The sequence below is a fragment of the Micromys minutus genome (assembly GCF_963924665.1).
Source record: "Micromys minutus genome assembly, chromosome: 3".
Taxonomy (NCBI): domain Eukaryota; kingdom Metazoa; phylum Chordata; class Mammalia; order Rodentia; family Muridae; genus Micromys; species Micromys minutus.
In genome coordinates, this window is record NC_137972.1 from 4,004,606 (window position 1) to 4,027,397 (window position 22,792).

Below are 22,792 nucleotides of genomic sequence, written 5' to 3' on the forward strand. Positions count from 1 at the left end.
AAGCAACAGGTGCTCATAACCACTGAGCCATCTCTCCAGCCTCCACACTTTTACATTTTAAAAACCACACATTCGTTTATGGCAAGTAAAAGTCAAAAAGGGTTTGCTAAATAAAGCCTCTGTAGGAGACTAAGTCAGGAGGATCTCTGAGTTCAAGGCCAGCCTGGGCTACAAAGGCGAGACACTATTTGCTCGTTTTCTTTTTGTGGCACTGAGGCTTGAACCCAGGGCCTTTCTACATATGATGCAAGTGCCGCGCCACATCTCCAGCCTCAACAATTCCCATCCAAACCACAGGCCTTTGCTTCCGCGCTCGTCCTCAGTGCCTGCTAGCATGCAGAAGACTGTCAAATATTGCTGTTCTTCAAAAGAGGGAACATCACGAAAGGAAGAATTCCATTCAGAAAAGCTCATACATTTTACTCGAAACCATGGTGGGGTTGGAGAGGTGGCTCAGTAAAGAACTGTGGCCGCTCTTGCAAAGGATACTAGTTTAGTTCCTAGCACCCCTGGGGCAGCTCACAACCATCAGAAGATCCAGTGTCCTCTTCCAGCCTCTATGGGCACAGTGAACAGACATACATGAACCAAGCACTCATGTCCATAAAATCAAAATAAATACGTCTTTGAAGATTTTGTGAAATTTATAGAAGCCACGTGTTCTCATTTGTCCCCTGGTGGTTTGAACGCTTGTCCATAGGGAGTGGCACTTTTTAGCAGGTGTGCCTTATTGGAGGAGGCATGGCCTTGCTGGAGGAAGTGGCTCGCTGTGTAGTGAGTTGCATCAAGTATGGAAGAGAATCTCCTCCTGGCTGCCCTCATGTCAAGATGTAGAACTCTCAGCTCCCCCAGCAACAAGTCTGTCTGCAGGCTGCCATACTTCCCACCTTGATAATGGACTGAGCCTCTGAAACTGTGAGCCAGCCCCAATTAAATATTTGCCTTTATAAGAGTTTCCTTGGTGATGGTGCTTCTTCAAAGCAATGAAACTCTAACTAAGACATCTCTCTTCTAACACATCAGAGAGCTTACCATGCCAGGATCAATCATTCCTTCAAGAATCCAAAACCTCAGGCTGGAGAGATGGCTCAGTGGTTAAGAGCACTGACTGCTCTTCTAAAGGTCCTGAGTTCAAATCCCAGCAACCACATGGTGGCTCACAACCATCTGAAATAGGATCCAATGCCCTCTACTGGTGTGTCTGAAGACAACTACAGTGTACTTACACAAAATAAATAAATCTTTAAACATAAAAAGAATCCCAAACCTCAGCTGGTGGGAGTAGCTTTTTTGTCACACACCGTCATTTGTAGAGAAGGAACCAGGTAACACTCCCTGGTTAGACATTATAGTTTACTTAATGAGTCTGATTAAGCACCTTGTCTCATCTCAGTGATCTAATCGAGTTAATAAATGTTGAGACTATTGCCAAAGGATCTTTTGTGTCTCTCTGCCATTTTTTCTTAATATTTTATATAAAACCAAACAATGAGACATTTTTCTAATATAACCTTTTAAGGATCTTATTCTACAGTGCAGCGCGATAGTAAAGGATCATGAGAGAGAAGAAGGTTAGAAAAGTATAACTTTATCCCCACCCCCCAAATCTATGTAGGCCACGGTGGGGCATGACTTTAATCCCAGTACTTAGGACATAGAGGCAGGTGGGTCCATGAGAGAGTTCCAGGACTCTCCACAGAAAGATCCTGTCTCAAAAGATAAATGAGAGAGAGAGAGAGAGAGAGAGACAGAGAGAGAGAGAGAGAGAGAGAGAGAGAGAGACAGAGAGACAGAGAGAGAGGGGGAGAGACAGAGCAAGAGAAAGAGAGAAAAGAACAAGGTACAAAACCAAGACTAGAAACTGTGTGTGTGTGTATGTGTGTGTATGCATGTGTGTGTGTGTGCATATGTGTGTGTGTGTACACTTGTGAGTGCAGGTGCCTATGGAAGACAGTAGAGGGCATCAGATCTGCTGGAGTTAGAGTTGCAAGCAGTGTGAGCCGCCGGGCATGGGACCACGTGTGAGTGGCAAGCACTCAGGATTGTCTCTCCATCACTGTCACCTTCAGTGCTGTTACCTTCATCTTGCAGAGAGTTAAAAGACCTGTCGTTCTGCAGCAGAGCCTGCTTCAGCTCCTCCAGCTCCGCGTGCTCTTTGGCGTACATCCTCTTCAGGTTCTCTACGTGCTGGATCATCACCTCCACTGCTTTGCTCACCCGGCTTTCCTACGAGAGAGCCAGCTCCCGTTAACAGCACCGTCCTCAGCGCTCAGGCAGAACGCAGAGTTAGGGCTGGCGGGACGGCACCATGAGAAACGCGTTTGTGTGCGTTCTGACCGCCTCAGTCCCATCCCTGCATCCCATACTGGGGGACAGATACACACACACATACACAGACAGACGGACAGACAGACAGACAGACAGACACACGCGCGCGCGCACACACGATGCTTATCAAAGAATGTATTGGGAGGATTAGGGTCTGACATAGGCAGAACAATTTGGAAGCCATTGTGTTAGTACAGCAGAGAGAGGGGGTGGTTTGGGTGCAGATGGTAGATACACCAACAGAAATCATGGCTCTGTTCTCTTGCTGGTGTGAAGATAGAACAATGAGGTACCCTTTGACAGTTGATGCGGAGGAGACAGGAGTGTTCAGATCCCCCCCCCCCACATACACTGGCTCTGACCTGTGCTGCTAGGACTGAGGAGGGCAGTAAGTGAGGAAGGATGGGGGTGTCTGTGGCTTTGGGGATGCTAGGTATAGGATGCTCAGGCATCAGTGAAGAATGCCTAGCTCCATCTGCACCTCAGGGCAGAGGATGAGGTGAAACTCATAAATCGGGGAGTCGCCTTGGAATTTGTGAACACATGGGTTGAGTACAGATCCTGAGAAAGGGAACAGGAGCTCTTCAGCTCTGTGAGGCCTGAGAGAAGGGGTGGGTTAGGGAGCTGTTCAACAGAGCAGCCCATAGGGTAGAGGGAAAAGACGGGCGTGCAGAATGAGAATGCAGAGCCCAAGAGTAGCTTAAGGAAGGCAGAGACTCATGGTCTTGGATGTGTTCAGGCAATGATGGATGTAATAAATGCGAGTTTGTGGGGGTGTAGGTCTGCCTAGGGTTAGGAAAATACTAGAGGAAAAAGACTAGACGTGAGAACTGTCCCACTGAGAGACCTGTTCTAGAACAGAGAAAGAGAAAAGCAAGATGGTGGCCAAAGAAAGCAGGGCTGATGGGGAGGAAAGCGAGAGCGGACCTTTGATTTTAAGACAGTGTCTCTCACTGTGCAGCTCAGTCCGGCCTTCAGCACGGACATCTAAGTGTTACTGCTCCAGGTGCCGAGATGCACGCGGGCTCACTCGGCTCCAGCTTCTGTTGCTTGTATTAACTCCTTTTCAACGAAGAGGTGACTGTACACTACCTCTCTATACCACCTCTGCCCCTCCATCTCAAGAACAACGTTCACGCGTACTCGCAGGAATGAGATCAGGGACTGGGTAGCACTGTATAAAGGGGGGGGGATTCCATGGGCAGAATTTAGCCCCGGGTTTCTGGCAAAGCATGGGATCTTGTGTGCAAGCAAGATGGCTGCTCCTTCACGGCACAGAGGAGCAGTTGTCTTTAGCTGTGGGTAGGAAGGCAGCACATGTGGATTGCATAGTAGGCTCAAGCCCGAGGCAACTCCTTCCCTCTGGATCTTCTTGGCTTTACCAATAGCAAGGTCATCGTTTGGTAGAGAACACAAGAGAAGACATGGTAGTAGTTTGAGGACAAGGTATGAAGCTGACTTAGAAGGGTCAGGGAGCTCCCAAGCCCCACGTGACTGATTTGAGACGCGGAAGGTGGAAAGCAGTGGGTCCCTGTGAGGGAAGGGACACAAGATGTGACGGCAACGTCTAAAGCTTGGTCAATAAAGAAGAGAGTGCGGGACATGGGGTGTGGCAGGGCAGAGGTTGACCGAAAAATACCACACGTTTATGCATCACCAAAGCAAGAAAGCAATGCCTCGCCTTTAAGACTGATGACACGTCAGTAAAGTGGCCCAGTGCGTCTGTGACCTAGAAGCATGGACCCAGACACACGGCGAACGCTGAGGAGAAGATGAAGCAGCTGACAGAGACACGTGGGTTGTTAAAGGCTCGCACAGCCCCCACAGAGGGTTGACAAAGAGCTAGAATATATAACCACGTGTCAGGATAAAGCCCCCGGCACATTAAATATCTTCATATCTTCCTAAGGAAATGTTTTAGCCTGTTTGTCTAGCCTTTAAGAAATCAGGTCTTGTTGGAACTGCTCATGATAAGCATTTGAAATTCTACTTTTCCGTGACTCTGTGTATAGCAGAGGTGGGTAAACAGGGATGGACCAAGCAGACCGCACTCCCGTCTCCAGACATCCTTGAACCTGCACTTAGTCTATTCCCGCTGTGTCAGAATTGAAGGCACAGGGCACATTCCCAGTTAGCACACATGTGCACACACATGTGCACACACATGTGCTGTGCCCTCACAATCTCCCGGCTTGTTCTCCTTTCCTTTGCATTGAGACTTGACTCCATGGAAGAAATACCCGAAAGAGGAACTTGGGCCTACCATGACTCAGGAGAGAAAGGTGCTTATACCTCACCATCTGGATATGCTGAATGTGCTTCCGAACTCCCACAGTACAGAGACTGAAGGGCTGTGCCTCCCCTTTGAGTCAGCCAGACCCTACCCCATCTCCCTCTCGTTTCCTCTCTCTCTCACAATGGATCCCTGGCTGTCTTAGAACTCTGTGTAAACCAGGCTGTATTTGGACACACCGTGACCTACTTACCTGCCTCTGCATCTGTCCCTGCCTCTGCTGAGCTTAAAGACTTAAACCAACACCTGGCTGTGCACAGAAGTGTTCTGAAAACTTACGTTTGGAAATGTACCCACCCCCTGGGAGCAAAGATCCTCTCCCTTTCACCATTACCTGGTTGATGGCCCCCAGCATCTCAGCCCTGCTGGCCACACGTGTCGAGCACTGGCTGAGCAACATTATACTCTTCTCCAGCTTCTTGATGATTTCCTGAGCCTGGTTGTCCTCTTCACACAGGGGTGCCAGTGACTATGCGGAAATCAAAGCATTGAAACAACCCAACAAGTGCTTTTCATACAACCAAACAATACTCGGGTCCAAGCATCTGACAGAGGGCAAAAAGCACCGCCAAGGCCCTCTGTCAGACTGAATACAAATACCACTATCTGAGTTGGGTCACAATAATCCATTCTCAGTTCCTTCCTTTGATTGGCCCTTGTGTGCACTCACAGCTTTCCTCTGTGGTTCACAGGACAGGATGAACAAACAATTCATACACAGATTGCGTCACATAAGGACAAACTGGCATTTTGAGAGGCAAATCAACAATAGTTTTGAACTGGTCTGAAACTGTTTTTAGAACCATCTAGGAGACACACTCTGGGTATATCTGGGTGTGTCCAGAGAGGAGAGAAGACCATCTCTAATGTGCAGAACACATTACATGCCTGGATCCCTGACTAAATAATGGGAAGAAAAAGAGGAAGTAAGATGTGGAGGTTTGAATAAGAATGGCCCTCATTGGTTAATACAGTTGAGTACTTGGTCCCTGATTGTTGGAACTATTTGGGAAGAATTAGGAAGTATGACCTTGTTAGAGGAGGTATGGCCTTGTTAGAAGAGGTGTGGCTTTGTTGGAGGAGGTGTGGCACTGTGGGTGTGGGCTTTAATTCCCTTGTCCTAGCTCCTTGGAAGTCAGTATTCTGCTAGCAGCCTTCAGATGAAGGTGTAGAACTCTCAGCTCCTCCTGTACCACGACTGCCTGGATGTTGCCATGTTCCCGTCTTGATGACAATGGACTGAACCTCTGAACCTGTAAGCCAGCCCCAATTAAATGTTGCCCTTATAAGAGTTGCTTTGGTCATGGTGTCTGTTCACAGCAGTAAAACCCTAACTAAGACACTTGGGTTGGTCAAAAGAAATGACCATTGTCAGATGTGCAGTTTTCTGTAGTGGTGTGAATAACTACCTCAGTTAAGAAAGAGAGAGAAGAGTTGAGTTATAAGCAAAACAGATGTGGCTAACTATAGCAGAAACATGAAGAAATAATTTGACAAGGCCTAATGAGTGATTAAAAAAAAAATGTTCTCAACAAAGAAAAGCCTGGGGCAAATGACTTCACTAAGGAATTCTACCAAACATTAAAGAAAAACCCATGCATGCCAACCCTCTTAAAATCCTTCTCAAACACTCAACAAGAAAGGGTATTCCCATTCTCTGAGAATGTATTACCTCAATACCAAAGTTGAACAAATGTTATAAGACTATATTAATAAAGAATCTAGAGGATTTCTAATGCCAAGTCTTCAAATACAGAATTAAGCGTATCATGAACCATGGGTCTCAACCATGGCCTCATTTGAGATTTTAAATATATATGTATATATCTCACATAGAAAAGACAAAAGACACACAATCATAGCAGAATCAAAATAAAAAAAAATTAGAAGGTGTGATGGTTTGTATATGCTTGGCCCAGAGAGTGGCACTATTAGAAGGTGTGGTCTTGTTGGAAGAAGTGTGTCACTCTGGGGGTGGGTTTGGAGACTTTCCTCCTAGCTGCCTGAGGATGCCCAGTCGGTCCTTGGATTCCTTTGGATGAAGATGTAGAACTGTCAGCTCCTCCTGTACCATGACTGCCTGGATGCTGCCATGTTCCCACCTTGATACTGACTGGACTGAACCTCTGAACCTGTAAGTCTGCCCCAATTAAATGTTGTCTTTTATAAAACTTGCATAGGTCATGGTATCTGTTCACAGCAGTAAAACCCTAACTGAGACAGAAGGCGTCTGAGAAGATGAGCATGTGGTTGTTAATGTTCTAAAAGCACCACGGGAACAGGAAGAAAGCACTTCATCAGAACTGAACTCATGGGCCAGAAACCCACACTGAATATCAGAGTCAATGGCAGAAGACAACCCTCCCTCCATGACCCAGAATGAGCCAAAAACCTTTGTCTTCACTTCTGGGCAACATATTATGATATCAGTTCCATAATTAAAACAAGTAGGTATAAAAATAATTTTAAAAGAATCCCAAGTAGAAACCAAGAGGAAAAATTACTTCTGTGATTTCTATTCACAGTACACCCTAAAAGCAGAACAAGGATAACTGTCCTCTACCTTCATACATGTGCCATGACATGTGTGCCCCCCACACAAACACACACACACACACTAAAGAAGTACAATACAATAACTTTTAAAGAACACACCATATACCTTCAGTAATGTCAGGGGTGTAGCACTAGAACAAACACATAGAGACTTTCTGAACACAACAGAAGGCCAAGAAAACAACTCTTACATCCATGTCAAATGCTCTTTGAGAAGGAAACCAAACACACACAATGGAGAAAGGATTGTGTCTTGGAGAGATAGTGTTGAGAAAAGTGTATATATGCACATGCCCATGTATGGAACTAGACTCCTATACCATGTACAAGAGCAAATAAAAGGACGCTAACTAAATGGCTGGTTATGGTGGCTGCAACGGTAGTCCTAGAACCTGAGAGGTGAGGCAGGAGATTGCTACGGTTTCAAAGCCAACCTGGGGAACACAGTAACCAGGACATTTTAACTATACAAAAACAGGAAGGAAGGAAAGAAGGGAGGAAGGAAGGAAGGAAGGGAGAGGGGAAGGAAGGGAGGAAGGAAGGAAGGAAAGAAGGGAGGAAGGAAGGAAGGAAAGAAGGGAGGAAGGAAGGAAGGAAAGAAGGGAGGAAGGAAGGAAGGAAAGAAGGGAGGAAGGAAGGAAGGAAGGGAGAGGGGAAGGAAGGGAGGAAGGTAAGTGGGGAAGGGATGGGTGTAAGTATCTGACTAATATCCAGAAGCATTGGCTCACCTCTAAAAGCTGTAAGCAGTTTGTGATTTCTTTCTTCAAGTTTTCCTCTGCCAGGTCCCGGGACCTCTCTTCAAGCTTCACCCTCTTCTCCAACGTAAACCAGTCACACTTAAGTCCCAAAGATAACCTGAGGAACTCTGCCTGTGGCCACAGCATGGTGAGAAGTTAGAGAAGACTTCCTTCTTCCCTAGAATTCTAGGCAGCACGGAGGCATTCCGTGCACTTGGTCTGGTGACTGGCTTATGCAAAGCCGAGGATGGGAACATCTGAAGTGCAGGGAGGGTGGGGACAGGGGTGCTAGAAGGGGGAGGGAGAGGGAAGGAAAGATGGACAGAGGAGAAAGGAGAGAGGGGAAGGGAGGAGGAAGGAGAGGGAAGAAAGGAGGGCAGAAGGAGGAGAGGGAGAGGAAGAGGAAGAGGGGAAGGAGAGGGGAGAGGGAAGGAAGGGAAGGAGTGAGGGGCTGAAGGAGGAGACAGGTAGACATTTGCCTTATAAACTCACCTCCACTTCCTTCTCATTAGCTGAAGAGCTGCAGAGGGAGATGAAGGACTTACTCAGGCACCCAGCAGAACAGGAAGTGCAAACACAAAGGTTTAAGGCAAAGGTGTGAGGAGGGCTTACTTTTCACTCTGCTGAAAGTTAACTAGCTTCACAGATGCTTTGGGAGATGTGGAAACCTCGGTTTCTGTGGAAAGATGAATGTAAAATAGTTAACCTCTAAAAGCTCGTCTTCACACAATGCTCTTCACTTAAAAACAACAACACAGGCCTTTGGTTTAAATGTCTGAGTTGACAGGCAGCGAACACACTTGCATTTGTACTTTGGTGTCATGATGGTGCGTGCAAACTGAGCACGACTTGGGATCAGTGGGCCCTGGCATCCTCTGTACACACAGAGTGTACACATCTGCACACATCTGCAGCTGACTCCCCCTTGGATCAAGACTCCAAGAACAGTGGTGTTCACAGCGATTAGAGTAACTACGGTCACAACAGGGCTTCCAGCCAGGTGGGATTTGGAGTCGCCTTGGAAACACCTGTGAGGGAGCTTCTAGGTTGGGTCAAATCTTCTAAGGTGCCACCTCTATATGTTGGTGGCAACATCCTGGGGTTCCAGACTAAACAAACAGAAGTCAAGCTGAGCACCAGCATCCGTCTTGCTGTCTCCTGATGCAGGGGGACCCATTGCGGTGAACCTGCTGCCTTGTCTCTCCCCTCACGATGGAAAGTGTCCCTCAAGGCACAAAATCTTTCCTCCTGCAAGTCACTAGCGTCGAGTATTTTGTTAAAGCGCCAAGAAAAGCAACGGATTCAAACAGTGCTGATAATCATAGCATCGACCTTGGGGTTCGAGGACAATCTCTGTGCTCTGACTGTCCTCCCCGCAACGGCTCTGTAGCATGAATAGCGTTGGCTTTAAATTTGGCAGCACTCGGTCTGAAGCCAAGCTTTGGCTTTTAGATTTGTGGCTGTGACTGAACCTTGACCTTGTTAAACCATCTACAAGATAAGGATGTGACATCATGTAACCGTATAATGGCACGAGCACTGTGGCTGTCCTCAGACACACCAGCAGAGGGCTTCGGATCCCATTACAGATGGTTATGAGCCACTATGTGGTTGCTGGGATTTGAACTCAGGACTTCTGGAAGAGCAGTCAGTGCTCTAACCACTGAGCCATCTCTTGTGAGGATGTCTCAGAAACCTGCAGTGGCAAATAGTTGCACTGCTTTTCTGAGGCTATGAAACCACTGTTTACCTAATGGTCTTGCCCTCTGGAGAGGCTGAAATGACACAGATGGTACCTCAATGCTCAGATGATGAGTGCGGTGCTGTAACCTCAATAAGTGTTTTGATTTATCTATCTATCTATCTGTTTAATTTGGACCCAGTAATACATACCCCATGTGATACTGTGAACTCCCCATCTACCTGAGGTTCACCTTGAGTTTCTGACCCTCTTGCCTCCACTTCTGGAGTGCCCTGATTAGAGATGTTAATCAGCCAGCCTATTTTATGTAATGGACAATTAAAGCTAAGGTCTCATATATGCTAAGCAAATATCCCACCAACTGAGCCACATCCCCAGCCCAGTTTTATTATTATTGTTGTTGTTGTTGTTGTTGTTATTTTAGTCAATCTCTTTGTTTTAAAAAAGAGAAAACAGAAGGTTGAGCACCTTCTTGAGACTACAGGGCCAAAGACCAACCCAGCCCAGTGTCCGGGGCTGGTGCTGAAGCCTTGCTGGAGAAAGGCAGGAGCTGTTTTGAATCTTGGCAGATTTACATGAGGTACTAAAACCTCAAAGTGGTGTCTAATAGCTCACGACACGGGCGTCCTTCTCAGCTTCCAATGGCTACTGTGTGGCCAATCGACCAATGAGACACAGACTTGATTCCATTGGCTGATCTTAGCCCAGGATGCTGACCTTCCTGTAGATGGCAGACACAGCTTCACCTTCAGTATCACGGCACTGACACTCTGGTTGCCTTACCTCCAGTGGCACTGTCCTTCCTGCTGTCTCCCGTGGATCTGAGTTCCTCCCCTGCTTCCTAAAATTGGAAGAACTTTTAGGCATGCGTGGGAGGGAAATTCTTCAGAACCAAAGAGCTCTGTGCTTCCTGCTTTCTCCTGACCCATGCCTATCAAAACCACTCTGCAGAACTCCAGGAACCAGCTGAGGACCAGCTCCAAGATTCTAGTTGAGGCCAAGGTGACATAAATGTAAAAATGTGAAAGTGATACAAGGTGTCACAAAGGAAGCTAAAGGATGTGCATGAGGAGAGAGGGGCATCGGCATAGCGGGGCTCCTCAGCCAGGAAAGACGGCACAGGGTGGAGGGGGCTATACCAGAGCCATCTCAGGCTAAAGAAACAGCTGCCCACATGGCTTTATGGAAGACTTTCATTCTACATGAACACACATGCACACACACACGTCACACACACGAGCACACACATCACACATACATCACACACACACACATCACACACACACACACACACACACACACACACACACACACACTTGCCACACACTTGCCACACACACAGAATCGCTTAGCTGTTTTGTTGTTGTTTGACACAAAATCTCAATATATACCTCATGAGCCCATACTAGCCCAAAACTTATGATCCTTCTGTCTAAGGCAGCCAAGTGCTAAGTTTACTTGATTAAAATGTAATTGGATGAACAGTTTTATTCAAATCTGTTTTAGAGCCACTAAGCAGCTGTTATGTAATAAGCATGTGTGTGTGTGTGTGTGTGTGTGTGTGTGTGTACCAGGGGTAACTGTGTAAGCAGGTTGTATTGCATTGGTCTGGCCAACTTAGTAGGATTGTTGTGTGCACATAAGTCATTTTGTGACGTCGTCAGACACAATCACATGAGTGAAGACACTTAGAAGACTCAACAAATTCTCCTTTAGAAAGAGAGCCTAATGTAGCAGACCACTTGTTGATGCTTCACTCTCCTGTTCCCATTCCCGGTGAACTGTGCAGACCCTGATGAACAACTTAATTTCCTCTCTCACGTTCGCCACCTCAACCGTCCTCCCACTTCGAGCCCATCCTCACTCCAAAGCGTCAACCCCCAATAAAAACACATTTTAGCTGGAACCCCAGGGGCCATACCTGGCAGGATCCTAAGAGCACTCGCTAAAAGGCGACCTACAGCGACGCATTGTCCTAAGAACCAGAGAGGACAAGGTAAACCAAGGAGTAGAACACCCACCTGACAAAGACAAGGCCAGACCGTACAGTGGCCCCAGACCAGACTCCTAGATGCCAGCCTGAAAAGATCAGTTACAGCCAGGACAATGTCTCCACTAGAGACAACCTACCCAACAGCCCCAGCACAGCCCCGAGACACACAGAACTGACGCTAAAGACAAGCACTTCAAAGTGGCCTTTAGGGATGTGACACAGAGGAGATGAAAGAGTCCATTAGTGAAATCCGTGAGAACACAAAGGAACAGTAGGATGAAATGAAGGAGAGTTTAAGACATAAAAAGTGGAAATAGAATCATTCAAACTAGAATAAATTATTCAAACAAAACAAAATCATTCAGAATAGAAAATCCAAACTGAGGGAAAACTGGAAATGAAAAACCTAGGAACTCAAACAAGAGGCTCAGAAGCAAGGCTCACCAGCAGAATGAAGAGATGGAAGAAGGGACCTCAGGCAGTGAAGACAAGATGGAAGAAATGAATATTGTGGTCAAAGACAATGTCGAATCTTATTTTTTTAAATCTAGTATCAAAATATCCAGGAAATCTTTTCAACAAAATCATAGAAGAAAAACTTTCTAACCTAAACGAGATGCCTATCAAGGTACAGGAAGCATACAGAGCACCAATTAGACTGGAATAGAAAAGATACACAATAATCAAAACACCAGGCATACAGAACAAAGAAAGAATATTAAAAGCTGCAAGAGAAAAAATAATAATTAACATATAAAGGTAAACATTAAAATAACACCTGGCTTTTTAATAACGACTCTAAAAGCCAGAGGAGCCTGGACAGCTGTTCTACAAACTCTTAAGAGACCATAAATGCCAGCTCTGACTATGATACCCAGAAAAAAATAAATACTATTCATTTACAATAGGATAAAGAAATTATTCATGATAAAACCAAATACAAGCAGAATATGTCTACAAATCCAGCCCTATAGAAGGTGCTAGAAGGAAAACTTCAATCTGAAGAGGTTAACCACACCCAAGAAAACACAAAGAATAAATAATCTCAGACCATCAAATCAAAAGAGGGGGAACCCACCCTGGCATAACTAAGAATCAACAAACACTTGTTCATTGATAACACAACATCAGTGATCTCAGTTCCTCCATCAAAATCCACAGGCTAACAGATTGGACACAAAACCAGCATCCATCTTTCTGCTGTGCCCAAGAAACACTCTAATATTAAAGATAAACATCACCTCAGAGTAAAAGGATAGAAAAAGATATTCCAACCAAATGTACCTGAGGTGCAAGGTAGTTTCACCACTTTAACATCTGACAAAATAGACTTTCAACCAACACTGATCAGAAGAGAGGGGGAGGGTGCTACACACCCATCAAAGGAAAAATCTCCCCAGAGGACATTGCGATTCTTACCATCTATGCAGCAAACACAGCGGCATCCGGCTTTGCAAAATTAGTGCTACTTCAGCTTGAATCACACACCAACCCTCACACAGTGAGAGTGGTGATTCCTCCACTCGACTTTTACCATCAGACAGTTCATCCAGACAAAAACTAACAGGAACCGCTGGAGCTAACCGACACTGTAACCCAAATGGACCTAGCAGGCATGTACACTTCACCCAAACACAACAGAACATGGCTTCTCAGCAGGCCATACAACTGTCTCCAAAACTGACCACAAACACACAAATCAAGCCCCAACAGATGCACGAAACTGAAATAGCATCCTGCATCCTATCTGACCACACGGGTTAGAGATAGACATCAATAAGAGAAACAACCGGAAGCCAACACACTCATGGATTCTCAGTATCACTACTGGATAAACTTTGGGTCAAGACAGGGAAAAAAGAAAAAAAAGACTTCCTAGAATTGAATGGAGATGAATACACACTAAGGACTATTTGGGGGAGAGGGTGTCACAAGGAACCCAAATACAGTAGAAGCTTCCTAAACTATATCCATGGATGATGAAAATCTAAATGAAACCCCCAGATAATGGGGGAGACAGGGCCCCAGCTGGACACCCTTGCCACCAAATGAAACTTCTAAACTGTGGAGGGGTTACATCTGATTGAGTTGTTGCCCGAAGGGTTTCCATGGGAACCCCCAAACCATCATATCCAAAGCTATTGGCTGATCTCCACTCCAGCACAACACTTTCACTCAGAGAAGTTGATCTGGTGCCTGCCTAGAGCCTTCACTCCCCTGGACAAGAACTCATGGCACTTAAAGGACCTCTGCACGCTATCGAAGGAGAAAGGTACACACCAGCCCAGCTGCAAACCCTTCCATCTACAGTGGTGTCCTGTCTGCAGGCCCAAAGCCTGTGAGAGTCATCAACCAAGGTCTGTCTGATGAAACCCATCCTAACGCCGTTTGGGTGGCCAAGGGCCTGAGACTAGATACGCCAGGGACCTAGAGGAAAGCCAGATACTGCTGTTGTGCTAAGGGAACAGAGCAATGGAAAGACTCCTAATGATGTTCTGCTCTACTCATAGACCAGAGCCTTGCTCAAACAATGTCAGAGGGGCTTCCTCCTGCAGCAGATGGGAACAGATACAGAGACCCACAGAAGGCAGTGTGCAGCGAGTGAGAGACCTTGGAGCACTCAGCTCTAAAGGGGATGTCTCCATCACCGCCCCCACCCCAGGGTTTAGGGAATTCTACAGAAAAGGTAGAAAGATTGTAAGGGCCAGAAAGGATGGAGGGACACCTAGGAAGCAAGGCCTAATAGACATGGCAAGACTGACACACACATGACACATATGTAACACACACATGACACAAGCATGACACACGCATGAAGTCATAGAGACTGTGGGAGCATGCACAGGTCTGCACCAGATGGGGTCCTGGTGCTGAGAGGGGAAGTGAACACAATTTGTCTAAAATTCTTCTTCCCTCCTTCCGCTCATCGTTTATTCCTTCAGGGTCAACTCTGATCGGGGCCTGCCTTCGCCGTGCCCGTCAGTCACTGACGGTAATTCGCCGTTGAGAGCTCACGTTCCTCACTGTCTCCTGTCTCTGAACCATGATGCCAGCACCGGAACTTGATCTGTTTCTTCGTCATTGTTTTAGAATCCACTGTCCCTAAGATGTTTCTGGGACCGTCTTACTGTGAGATCAAAGGAATCTGCCCGCACCCAGAGGAGGCTCCCACGAAAAACTGCAGATCCTGAATTTCCCTCTGCCATTTTTAATAAGGGGAAGCAGAAGCATCTATAGTATGTAGCAGACAATGTGGTATCTTAGCTACACCCAACACTACAGGATAATTCCAAATTATAGCCCCATCTGTCGACTTTGAGACTTTAACGCTGTCATCTACTACCCCACTCCCAGTCCTCTCGGTGTATCTCTCGTGAGTTTATGCACCCTCACAGCCCCACAGGCGACAGAGGGAGTTGTGTGTGTACATAAGAAAAAGCCTCTGAGAACTGTGATGCAGGTTAACACCTCAGTCACTCATGCAAGTGCCAATGGACTCGGACTCTCTCTCTCTCACACACATGCACACACACACACACACACACACTCACACACACTCTCACTACAATCTCTCACATTCATACACACACTCACATACACACATTCACACACATTCACCACACTCACACACCCACTCACACATACATTCTCTCTCACACACTTACACACACTCACAACACTCATACACACACCTCACACTCACACACACTCAAATTCTCATACACACTCACACACACACTCAGATTCTCACACACATGCTCACATATACACTCACACACATACACATGCTCACCTGCCGTGCTGCAGCCTTGGGCTCACGAATGGAGTGTCCATGAGCCGTGTTCCCCCTGTTCTCCTGAGCTGGGCTGGCACCTGTGAGAAGAGGGAACAGGGAGAAGCTGGGAAGCCACACCGGTCAGAAGAGGAAGGAGCAGAGGTGGTGATGTGGGTAGACCAGCAAACAGGCGGGCACGTGAAGGCGTTCAGACGACACACGCAGGTCCGCCAGTGCACAGAGGCGCCTCCCCGCCCCCACTCCTAGGCCTTCCCAGGAGCTGAGCTTTGGAAAGCTCCCTATCTAATGAGGACCCGATCTGGGGCTAATGCTGGCTTTTTCTAATGCCAGAAGCCACGTGGAGGAAGGAGGAGCAGTTAGAAGTCAGCCTTTAGACAACTTACAAAGTGGTTTTGTAAATAGTGTGTACGGGGCTGGTAATGATCACAACATCTTGCCAAAGCATGGGCGTTTCAGAACATGATGCTGGGCAAAGGGACCCTTTGGGACACTGTCAATCTTGGTAATTCCTGTTCATCTTTGCACACGGTGCACAGGATGCAGAGAGCACACTACCTAACACATGGCACTTTTCAAGAAACAACCAGCTTACAGTGTTATAAAAGACTATTAGAAATGATAAAGGCTGGAGAGATGGCTCAGTGGTTAGAGCACTGACTGCTCTTCCAGAGGTTCTGAGTTCAATTCCCAGCAACCACACGGTGGCTCACAACCATCTGTAATGGGATCCTGTGCCCTCTTCTGGTGTGTCTAAAGACAATGTACTCACACACACATATGATATATATTGAAAAAAAATAAATAATAACAAAATAGATTTTTTTTTGAAAAATATTATTTTTCCCTCATGGAAGTTTTCCCTTCAAGTTTAGACCTGGTACTAACCGGGTTCAGGAGTCCAAAGGCATAGGATTTAGCCAGGTGTGGTTAACATGCCTTTAACCTGGCATTTGGGGGCAGAGGCCGGCAGTTCTCTGTGAGTTTGAAGCTAGCCTGGTCTACATAGTGAGTTCCAGGCGAGCCAACATCTCAAAATATGTCAGCCACAGTGCGGTCTCTCTAGAGATGGTCACGGAGAAGAGCTTCCCCTTTGGAGCCCTACGGCCCTGCCTACCGTCCGGCTGACCCCTGGATTCCTAGTGGGTCCAGTTCCATCGCCCTGACTGAAACTGTCTATATCCCAAGCATGAGCTCCCCACCTGCTGATCGGGCCTGACACAATCTGGTCAGTTCCTGTCAGGTGGCAATGCCTAAAGTCTGCTGTAATAATTATGCTTTCTCTTCTGTCTATGGAATTGAACGAAAATGGCAGGCGACCCCCATACTTCCCAGTTGCCTTTTACACTTTTCTCCAGACAGTATTGTCGAGGTTTCGTGTAAGATTTGTTTTTCTGAAAAGGAATACCCCAGCAGTATCACACAAGCAAGGCCGCACTGGCCTTCCTCATTTGTAAGCCCCGCCTTCGGGGCTTGCTTGCTCAGAAGCTGCCCCGGAGCCCATCGGCACTGTACCTGGCACTGTACCTGGCACTGTACCTGGCATGGCAGAGGCGGTTCTCCCTTCCTCCTTCTCGCAGAGAGGTTTGCAGTCAAGATCACCAGAAGCCATGTGCAAAACGTCTGATCCAGAATCTGCCAACAGGAAAAGGCCGACAGCAGGAGAGTTATGCAAAAGAAGCATTCGCCTGGGCGCCTTCCCCTTGCCCACCCTGCGGCCGGTGGCCAAACGCTGGGCCTGGTTTGTCACAAGGACTCAAATTTCTTTTCCTCCACAGCCACTCACCACTTGAAGTCACAGCACTCTCTGAGGATGAAGTGTTTTCAGACAATGGTTGTGTGACATACTCCCTGACAAAGGGACACAAGAAATATCTTCAACACACTCACAAGTAACTCCCTTAAAACCCAACTGAAAACACACCCGAGTTCACACGCGTAGCGGACCTGAGCTGTGACGGGCTCTTCGAGTACAAGGGGCCGGCACCATTCTCCTGCAGGGAACAAGGAGACACATGGGGAGGGATCTGGCAGTGACCATCCCAGAAAAGGTCACTTTAAGCAAGTGTCCCCAACAGTGTTAAATGAGCCACTATTAACTCTGCTCTGGCAGAGGTTTGAGGACTGGAACCTTATAGGAAATCCTGTACACACTCTTCCTAACAGGTGTCCTCACGGACAATAGTCACTTTAAGGAGAACCTGATGCATCCGTGGGCAAAACAAATTCTAAACCCAAAGGGCAGAGGGTTTATTTCACACAGAAACCTTGTTCTCTTTACACGGTGCACCACAGGAGTGTAATGTTTCTACTTAGGAGATTGGTACTCGGCGTCAAACTTTGGACCGGAAAAGGCTCTTGGGTGTCTTTCTAGAGAAATCATACAGTTTAGACTTACTCCACATGGCAAGGATCTGAAAGATTACATCCACTTCAGCACCCATGACTCCATCCAAAGGGAATGCAGCTGAACTGCTGGGGCAAGTTTGTCAAAGTTTCATGTGAATCCTTAAAGTTATAGTCAGGCGTATCAATTGGGGATGAACTGATGTTGGGGTCCCAGGATCTGTGCACCCACTTACTCTCACCCAAAACACAAAGTCAGGAGTCGGTGCGCTGCTTCCTAAAACTGTGGGACCTTCCTGTGGGCTTCCTCTGACCACTATGTGTTTAGGAAGGGAAACTGAATTTAAAACCACTCCCCTGCCCGCCTCTCTGAAGCGTGCGAACACACTGTGAAGTGGGAACACTCGTCACTACATGCAGATGTGTATAAACTTCGTGATCAACCAGACAGGAAATTGTTAGAGGCCACAGCTGGTGGCAAGCTTCTGCAGAAGGATGCTGCTTTCAAGAAACCATTGAGAGAGTCACAGAAAGCCGCAGTTTAGGGAGGGCTTGCTTTTATTATTTATTTGTTGGTGGGTTGGTTGGTTGTTATCGTCTTTTCTCATTGCCAGATTGTGGCAGTTCTAAAAAACAGAAGCCTTGGCCATGCCTGGCAAGGGCTCTATCAGTGCGCTACCCTTGGTCCAGGAATCTACGTCTATTTAATTTGTTAAAATCCACGAACTCCAGCAGCGGCCAAGGACCCGTCTGCAGTAGGACGCCAAGTCTGATGACCTGAGTTCAGCGAGTCAGGTCTTCCGGAGCTCACTGAACTAAATGCAGTGTCCTCCCCGTGGCAGACCAGCTCTGAGCATGAGTTAACTTGGGCTCTTGGGAAAAGGAGACTTCTCACCTGCTTAGACATATACAGGTTCAAATGTAAGCATGGGCTGGAGAGCGGGCGCAGCGGTTAAGGGAGTTTGTGGCTTTTGCTGAAGACCCGGGTTCGGTTCCTAGCACCCAAATGTCAGTTCAGCACAGCTTGTCAGATCCTCCCCAGGGCATCTGACACCCCCTTTCCAGCTTCTGCCAGCACCTGCATGTACATGTGTGTCCATCCACATGGACACATTACATAAATTATTTAAAGTTTTTAAACATTAACTTTTCATGTGTTCTCCTCAAATAGTAAAAAAAAAAAAAAAAAAAAAGAAAGAAAGAAAGAAAAAAAATAGAAAAAGAAAACAATTACAGTCCCTTAACATAAGCATTGACTATCTGCAGTCAGCCTATCAGCTGCCTCCTTGATGCTCACACTTGAACGTAGACGTGTGTTCATGTTTCATTAAATAGGTTTCCAGAAAGGGGTAGAAAAGGATCCCAGGTTTTCTTTTTCCTTGCAAACTTTCTATTTTCAAAGTTTAATCATGCCATTTAAAGCCAAACCATGACCGCAGCAAACAGGTATGATTTCCCCCTGTCCCATCACAGACAAGTAGCATCTGTGGGGTTCCCTGTGCCACGCCTTCCACACGCCTGTCACCTTAGTGCTTGCTCAGTGGAAGGCTCCCACCTCATGATCTGATCCGTGCTAGAGAGCGTTTTGACAAATGTCAGATTCCTATTGATGACACAAAAGTGCTGTGCCATCTGGAAGAAACCTCACAAACTGAGCAGCCATTTGTTCCCCCACACCCTGAAGAGCTCCCGGAGAAACAGTCCGATTTAACACCATTAATCTTTATAAATCCCAACCAGCAGAACTCCATTCTAACCTGTCACAAGCGTGGCCCAGCAACACGTTTGCCCACCGTATGAGAACAACCAGAGTAAAGGGGGTGGGTTTTTGTTCCTCAAACTCCATTTCAAATTTGAGGTTGTAATGTAGGAGAGTTGGAGAGAAGTAACTGAAACTGTGGAAACCTTAATCCCACCACCAGCCTTGTGACCTGGAGAGATCGTGAAAGAACAAGTCCTCTGAACATGGTTTAAAAGCAAAGGAAGAAATAAAGTAAATTCAGGTGGGAGAGGGACTTACGTGTGGTCGACTGCCTCACTCCACGAAGTGAACTCCTGAAGGAGGACAGCGCTACTCTGAGCCAACCCATTCAAATAGACCTGACACCATTTACATAAAAGCCCAGGCCCTGGCCCTAGCCCTTGTGAGCAGGGTGGGGTTGTGAAGGTATGGAACAGAGTGACAGTCTCCTATAGGCTGGGTCAGCAAACACAGGTGCACGCACGAGCACACACACACACACACACACACACACACACACACACACGAGCACAGCAACAGTATCTCAATGTGCACAAAGAAAACTAGGAAAAAAACAGTAGGAAAAGAGGATTTTAGGGATTCTTTAGCCTGAATAACCTATGAGGGCATTTGCTCTCAATAAAATGCTGCTTTAACCACAGTCTCTGTAAATGCAAATGCTGCCGCTGATAAACAGGCGTTGCCAATATAATTTTACTACAGGTCCAAGTTTAGACAGCTAAGGCTAGTCAAATTAACAAGACAAAAAAAAAAAAAAAACTGACATAGCCTGAGTTTATACAGACTGGACTCTGTGCCCATTTAAATGCTCTGAGAAGAGAAAGAGTGTGCTCCTCAGCTGGTATAGAAACAGCTAACTTTCCCTATTTTCTTTTCCTTTTGATTTGTAACCAAAAGTATACCACACCCTCAAACCTTCAGGCACACCCAGTACTGAGAGAGAGGTTCATTTAGAACCAATCGGTTAATCTTGTAGTTGGCGTTGTTATTTATTTTCCAAGGTTATTAATGCTGTGACTACACACGGCCTGAGAAACTGGACAGACAATGTGCAGAAAATCCCTCAGGATAGCATTCTTTCGATCGCATCCTTTGCCTCGGTGACTGAACTCTGGGTGACATTCTGTCTCATACAGAAACGAGTTGGGACATGAAAGAGAATTGAAGGGAGGGAATTAGGGTTTTTTAAACTAAAACTGCAGATTTTTCTCTCCTGGTTCTTTGCTCTTTGGGGAGTAACCTTTGAGCTTAATGCACTTGACCATTCTGACTCTGGGTCAAAGCCACAGATACTGTGTGTGAGCATTTCATGTGAAGCCAGGTTGGGGTTGGAGAGACAGCTCGGAAGTCAAGAGCACTTGCCGCTCTTGCACAGGACCTGAGTTCAGTTCCCAGTGCCTATGTTGGGTATCACACAGCTGCTTGGAACTCAGATCCAGAGGATTACATACCTGCTTCTGACTTCTGCTACTCCCATATACATGGTGTGTTGTATATGAGTGTGTGTGCGCGTGCACACACACACACACACACACACAGAGAGAGAGAGAGAGTGAGAGAGAGAGAGAGAGAGAGAGAGATCTTGAGGTCGGAGACAGTACTTAGTGGTTAAAAGCAGGCTGCTCTTGCAGAGGACCTGATTTGATTTCCGGGATCCATATGGCGGCTCACAGCTGTCCGTGATTCCAGTGTCAGGGGATCCAATGCTCTCTTTGGGCACTGTATATATGTGTTACGCATACACACATGCAGGTAAAACAGCCATACAGATAAAATTAAAAATTTAATAGAACCAGAAATGCTACACGTACTGCCAAGTGTCTTTGTTGGGTCATATCAGAGACTAGAGGAGGAAGGGGCATCTGTTTTGTTCTGTTTTGTTTTGAGACAGGCTCTTACCTCATAAACCAGACTCAATCCTTCCTTCCTGATGCTGCCTCCTGAGGGCTAGGTCATAGAACTCTCTAATTCGAGAACATTCGGGGAGAAGCAAGCATCTAGCATGTGTGGAAGTTTGCAAGGTCCTTAGAGAGCCACTCCTTGCTCTTTAGGCCGGCGGGAAAAGCAATGCTCGAGGAGAAGCAGGCAGGCTGAGGACGAGCCATTGTCCCAGAGAGAAATCTCTGTGACCGGAGAGAACCCTGGGGAAATGGACACAGCTGTGGAGGAAACAGCAGTGCTGGACTCTGCTCCTGACCACTGTCCCCAGCACTGTTGGGCCATCTACCTGTCCTGTAAGGTGGACGGTTATTTTCCCGTGATGTCACCCACATGCCTGTTACTGACGTGGGAAAGGATGGGCAGAGGCTGAGATGCAGACAGACCTGTGGACAGCAAGTGTGTCACAGATGTGCGGGTGTGCAGGGACAGCAACCTCTTTATAAGCTCAAAGGCTCGATGTCCACCCGGAACCCATAGACAGATGTGACCTAGAAGTCTGTGTGTTCTAGGGACACCCTGGAGACGCTGGGATGAGGCCCCATGAAAAGAAAGGCCTCCCTGTCAGCAAGTAGAGCAGAGGAACGCAGAACGCCATTGTCTTCCCTCTCTGTGGGTCTGCTTGCTTCCAGGAGCTAGTAGGCAGGAACTTGGCTATATAGACACATATGCATAGACGTATATGTAATATACATAAAAATGTGTTTGCATGTACATACATATATTCGTAAAAGCCTTGCAAAAGGACACCCCCTTTCACAGGGAACACAAATCAGACAGGTGCAGCTACACATACACGTTCCCATACATGCTCAGCCTTCATTCGGACCTGCTCAGTTCCAAACCTTATTCCATCTGGCTAAAATTCACTAGCAAATCTTAAACAGGTGTGAGAGTAGATGTAGGTTAGCTCTCTGTAATTATGAGGTTTCCAGCCAGTCTCCCTTTCTCTATCCCCCCCACCCACGCTGTCCTTTCTCTATCTCCACTGCCCTCTGTGAAATCCCAGGAAGCGTATTTCACCCAAAATGCTTCAGTACAACCCCTCTGGCTCTCCTTTCGAACACCCCACACAGGACCTCAGCCGTTCAAAGGCTCTCTCACAAACACTGGTGTTCCATTTTATCTTATATTATGATCTAGGATAATTTTTAAAAAATGGAGCTTCCTCTGTAGATGTGGGGAAAACTAGGAAATCAATCCTGAGACTTTAGGAACACCATTGGGAGACCAAGCTGACCCTTCCCTGTAACAATGGCAAAGTGGGCATTGAGGGGTGACAACAAGGCTTTCAGTCTACTCAGGTTGTTGGGGGGGACACACGGACAAGTGACCAAAGGACTC

The 22,792-nt window shown here is 46.8% G+C and overlaps 1 protein-coding gene across 2 annotated transcripts in view; it reads right to left on the bottom strand.

Annotated features, from left to right (window-relative positions):
- IRAG2 (inositol 1,4,5-triphosphate receptor associated 2) overlaps nt 1–22,792 on the bottom strand; it is a 47,289-nt gene that overhangs the window by 5,726 nt on the left and 18,771 nt on the right. Inside the window, exons 6-15 of one of the 2 annotated variants that reach the window (XM_080914052.1) lie at nt 17,350–17,396; nt 17,189–17,253; nt 16,930–17,037; nt 15,403–15,482; nt 10,400–10,457; nt 8,527–8,590; nt 8,407–8,434; nt 7,906–8,046; nt 4,956–5,090; nt 2,079–2,226 (exon numbers count right to left, since the gene is read on the bottom strand). In XM_080914052.1, coding sequence (XP_080770178.1) covers nt 2,079–2,226; nt 4,956–5,090; nt 7,906–8,046; nt 8,407–8,434; nt 8,527–8,590; nt 10,400–10,457; nt 15,403–15,482; nt 16,930–17,037; nt 17,189–17,253; nt 17,350–17,396 — 874 coding nt within the window. The remainder of the gene's footprint in view (nt 1–2,078; nt 2,227–4,955; nt 5,091–7,905; nt 8,047–8,406; nt 8,435–8,526; nt 8,591–10,399; nt 10,458–15,402; nt 15,483–16,929; nt 17,038–17,188; nt 17,254–17,349; nt 17,397–22,792) is intronic. The other variant, XM_080914053.1, reaches the window with a different exon arrangement.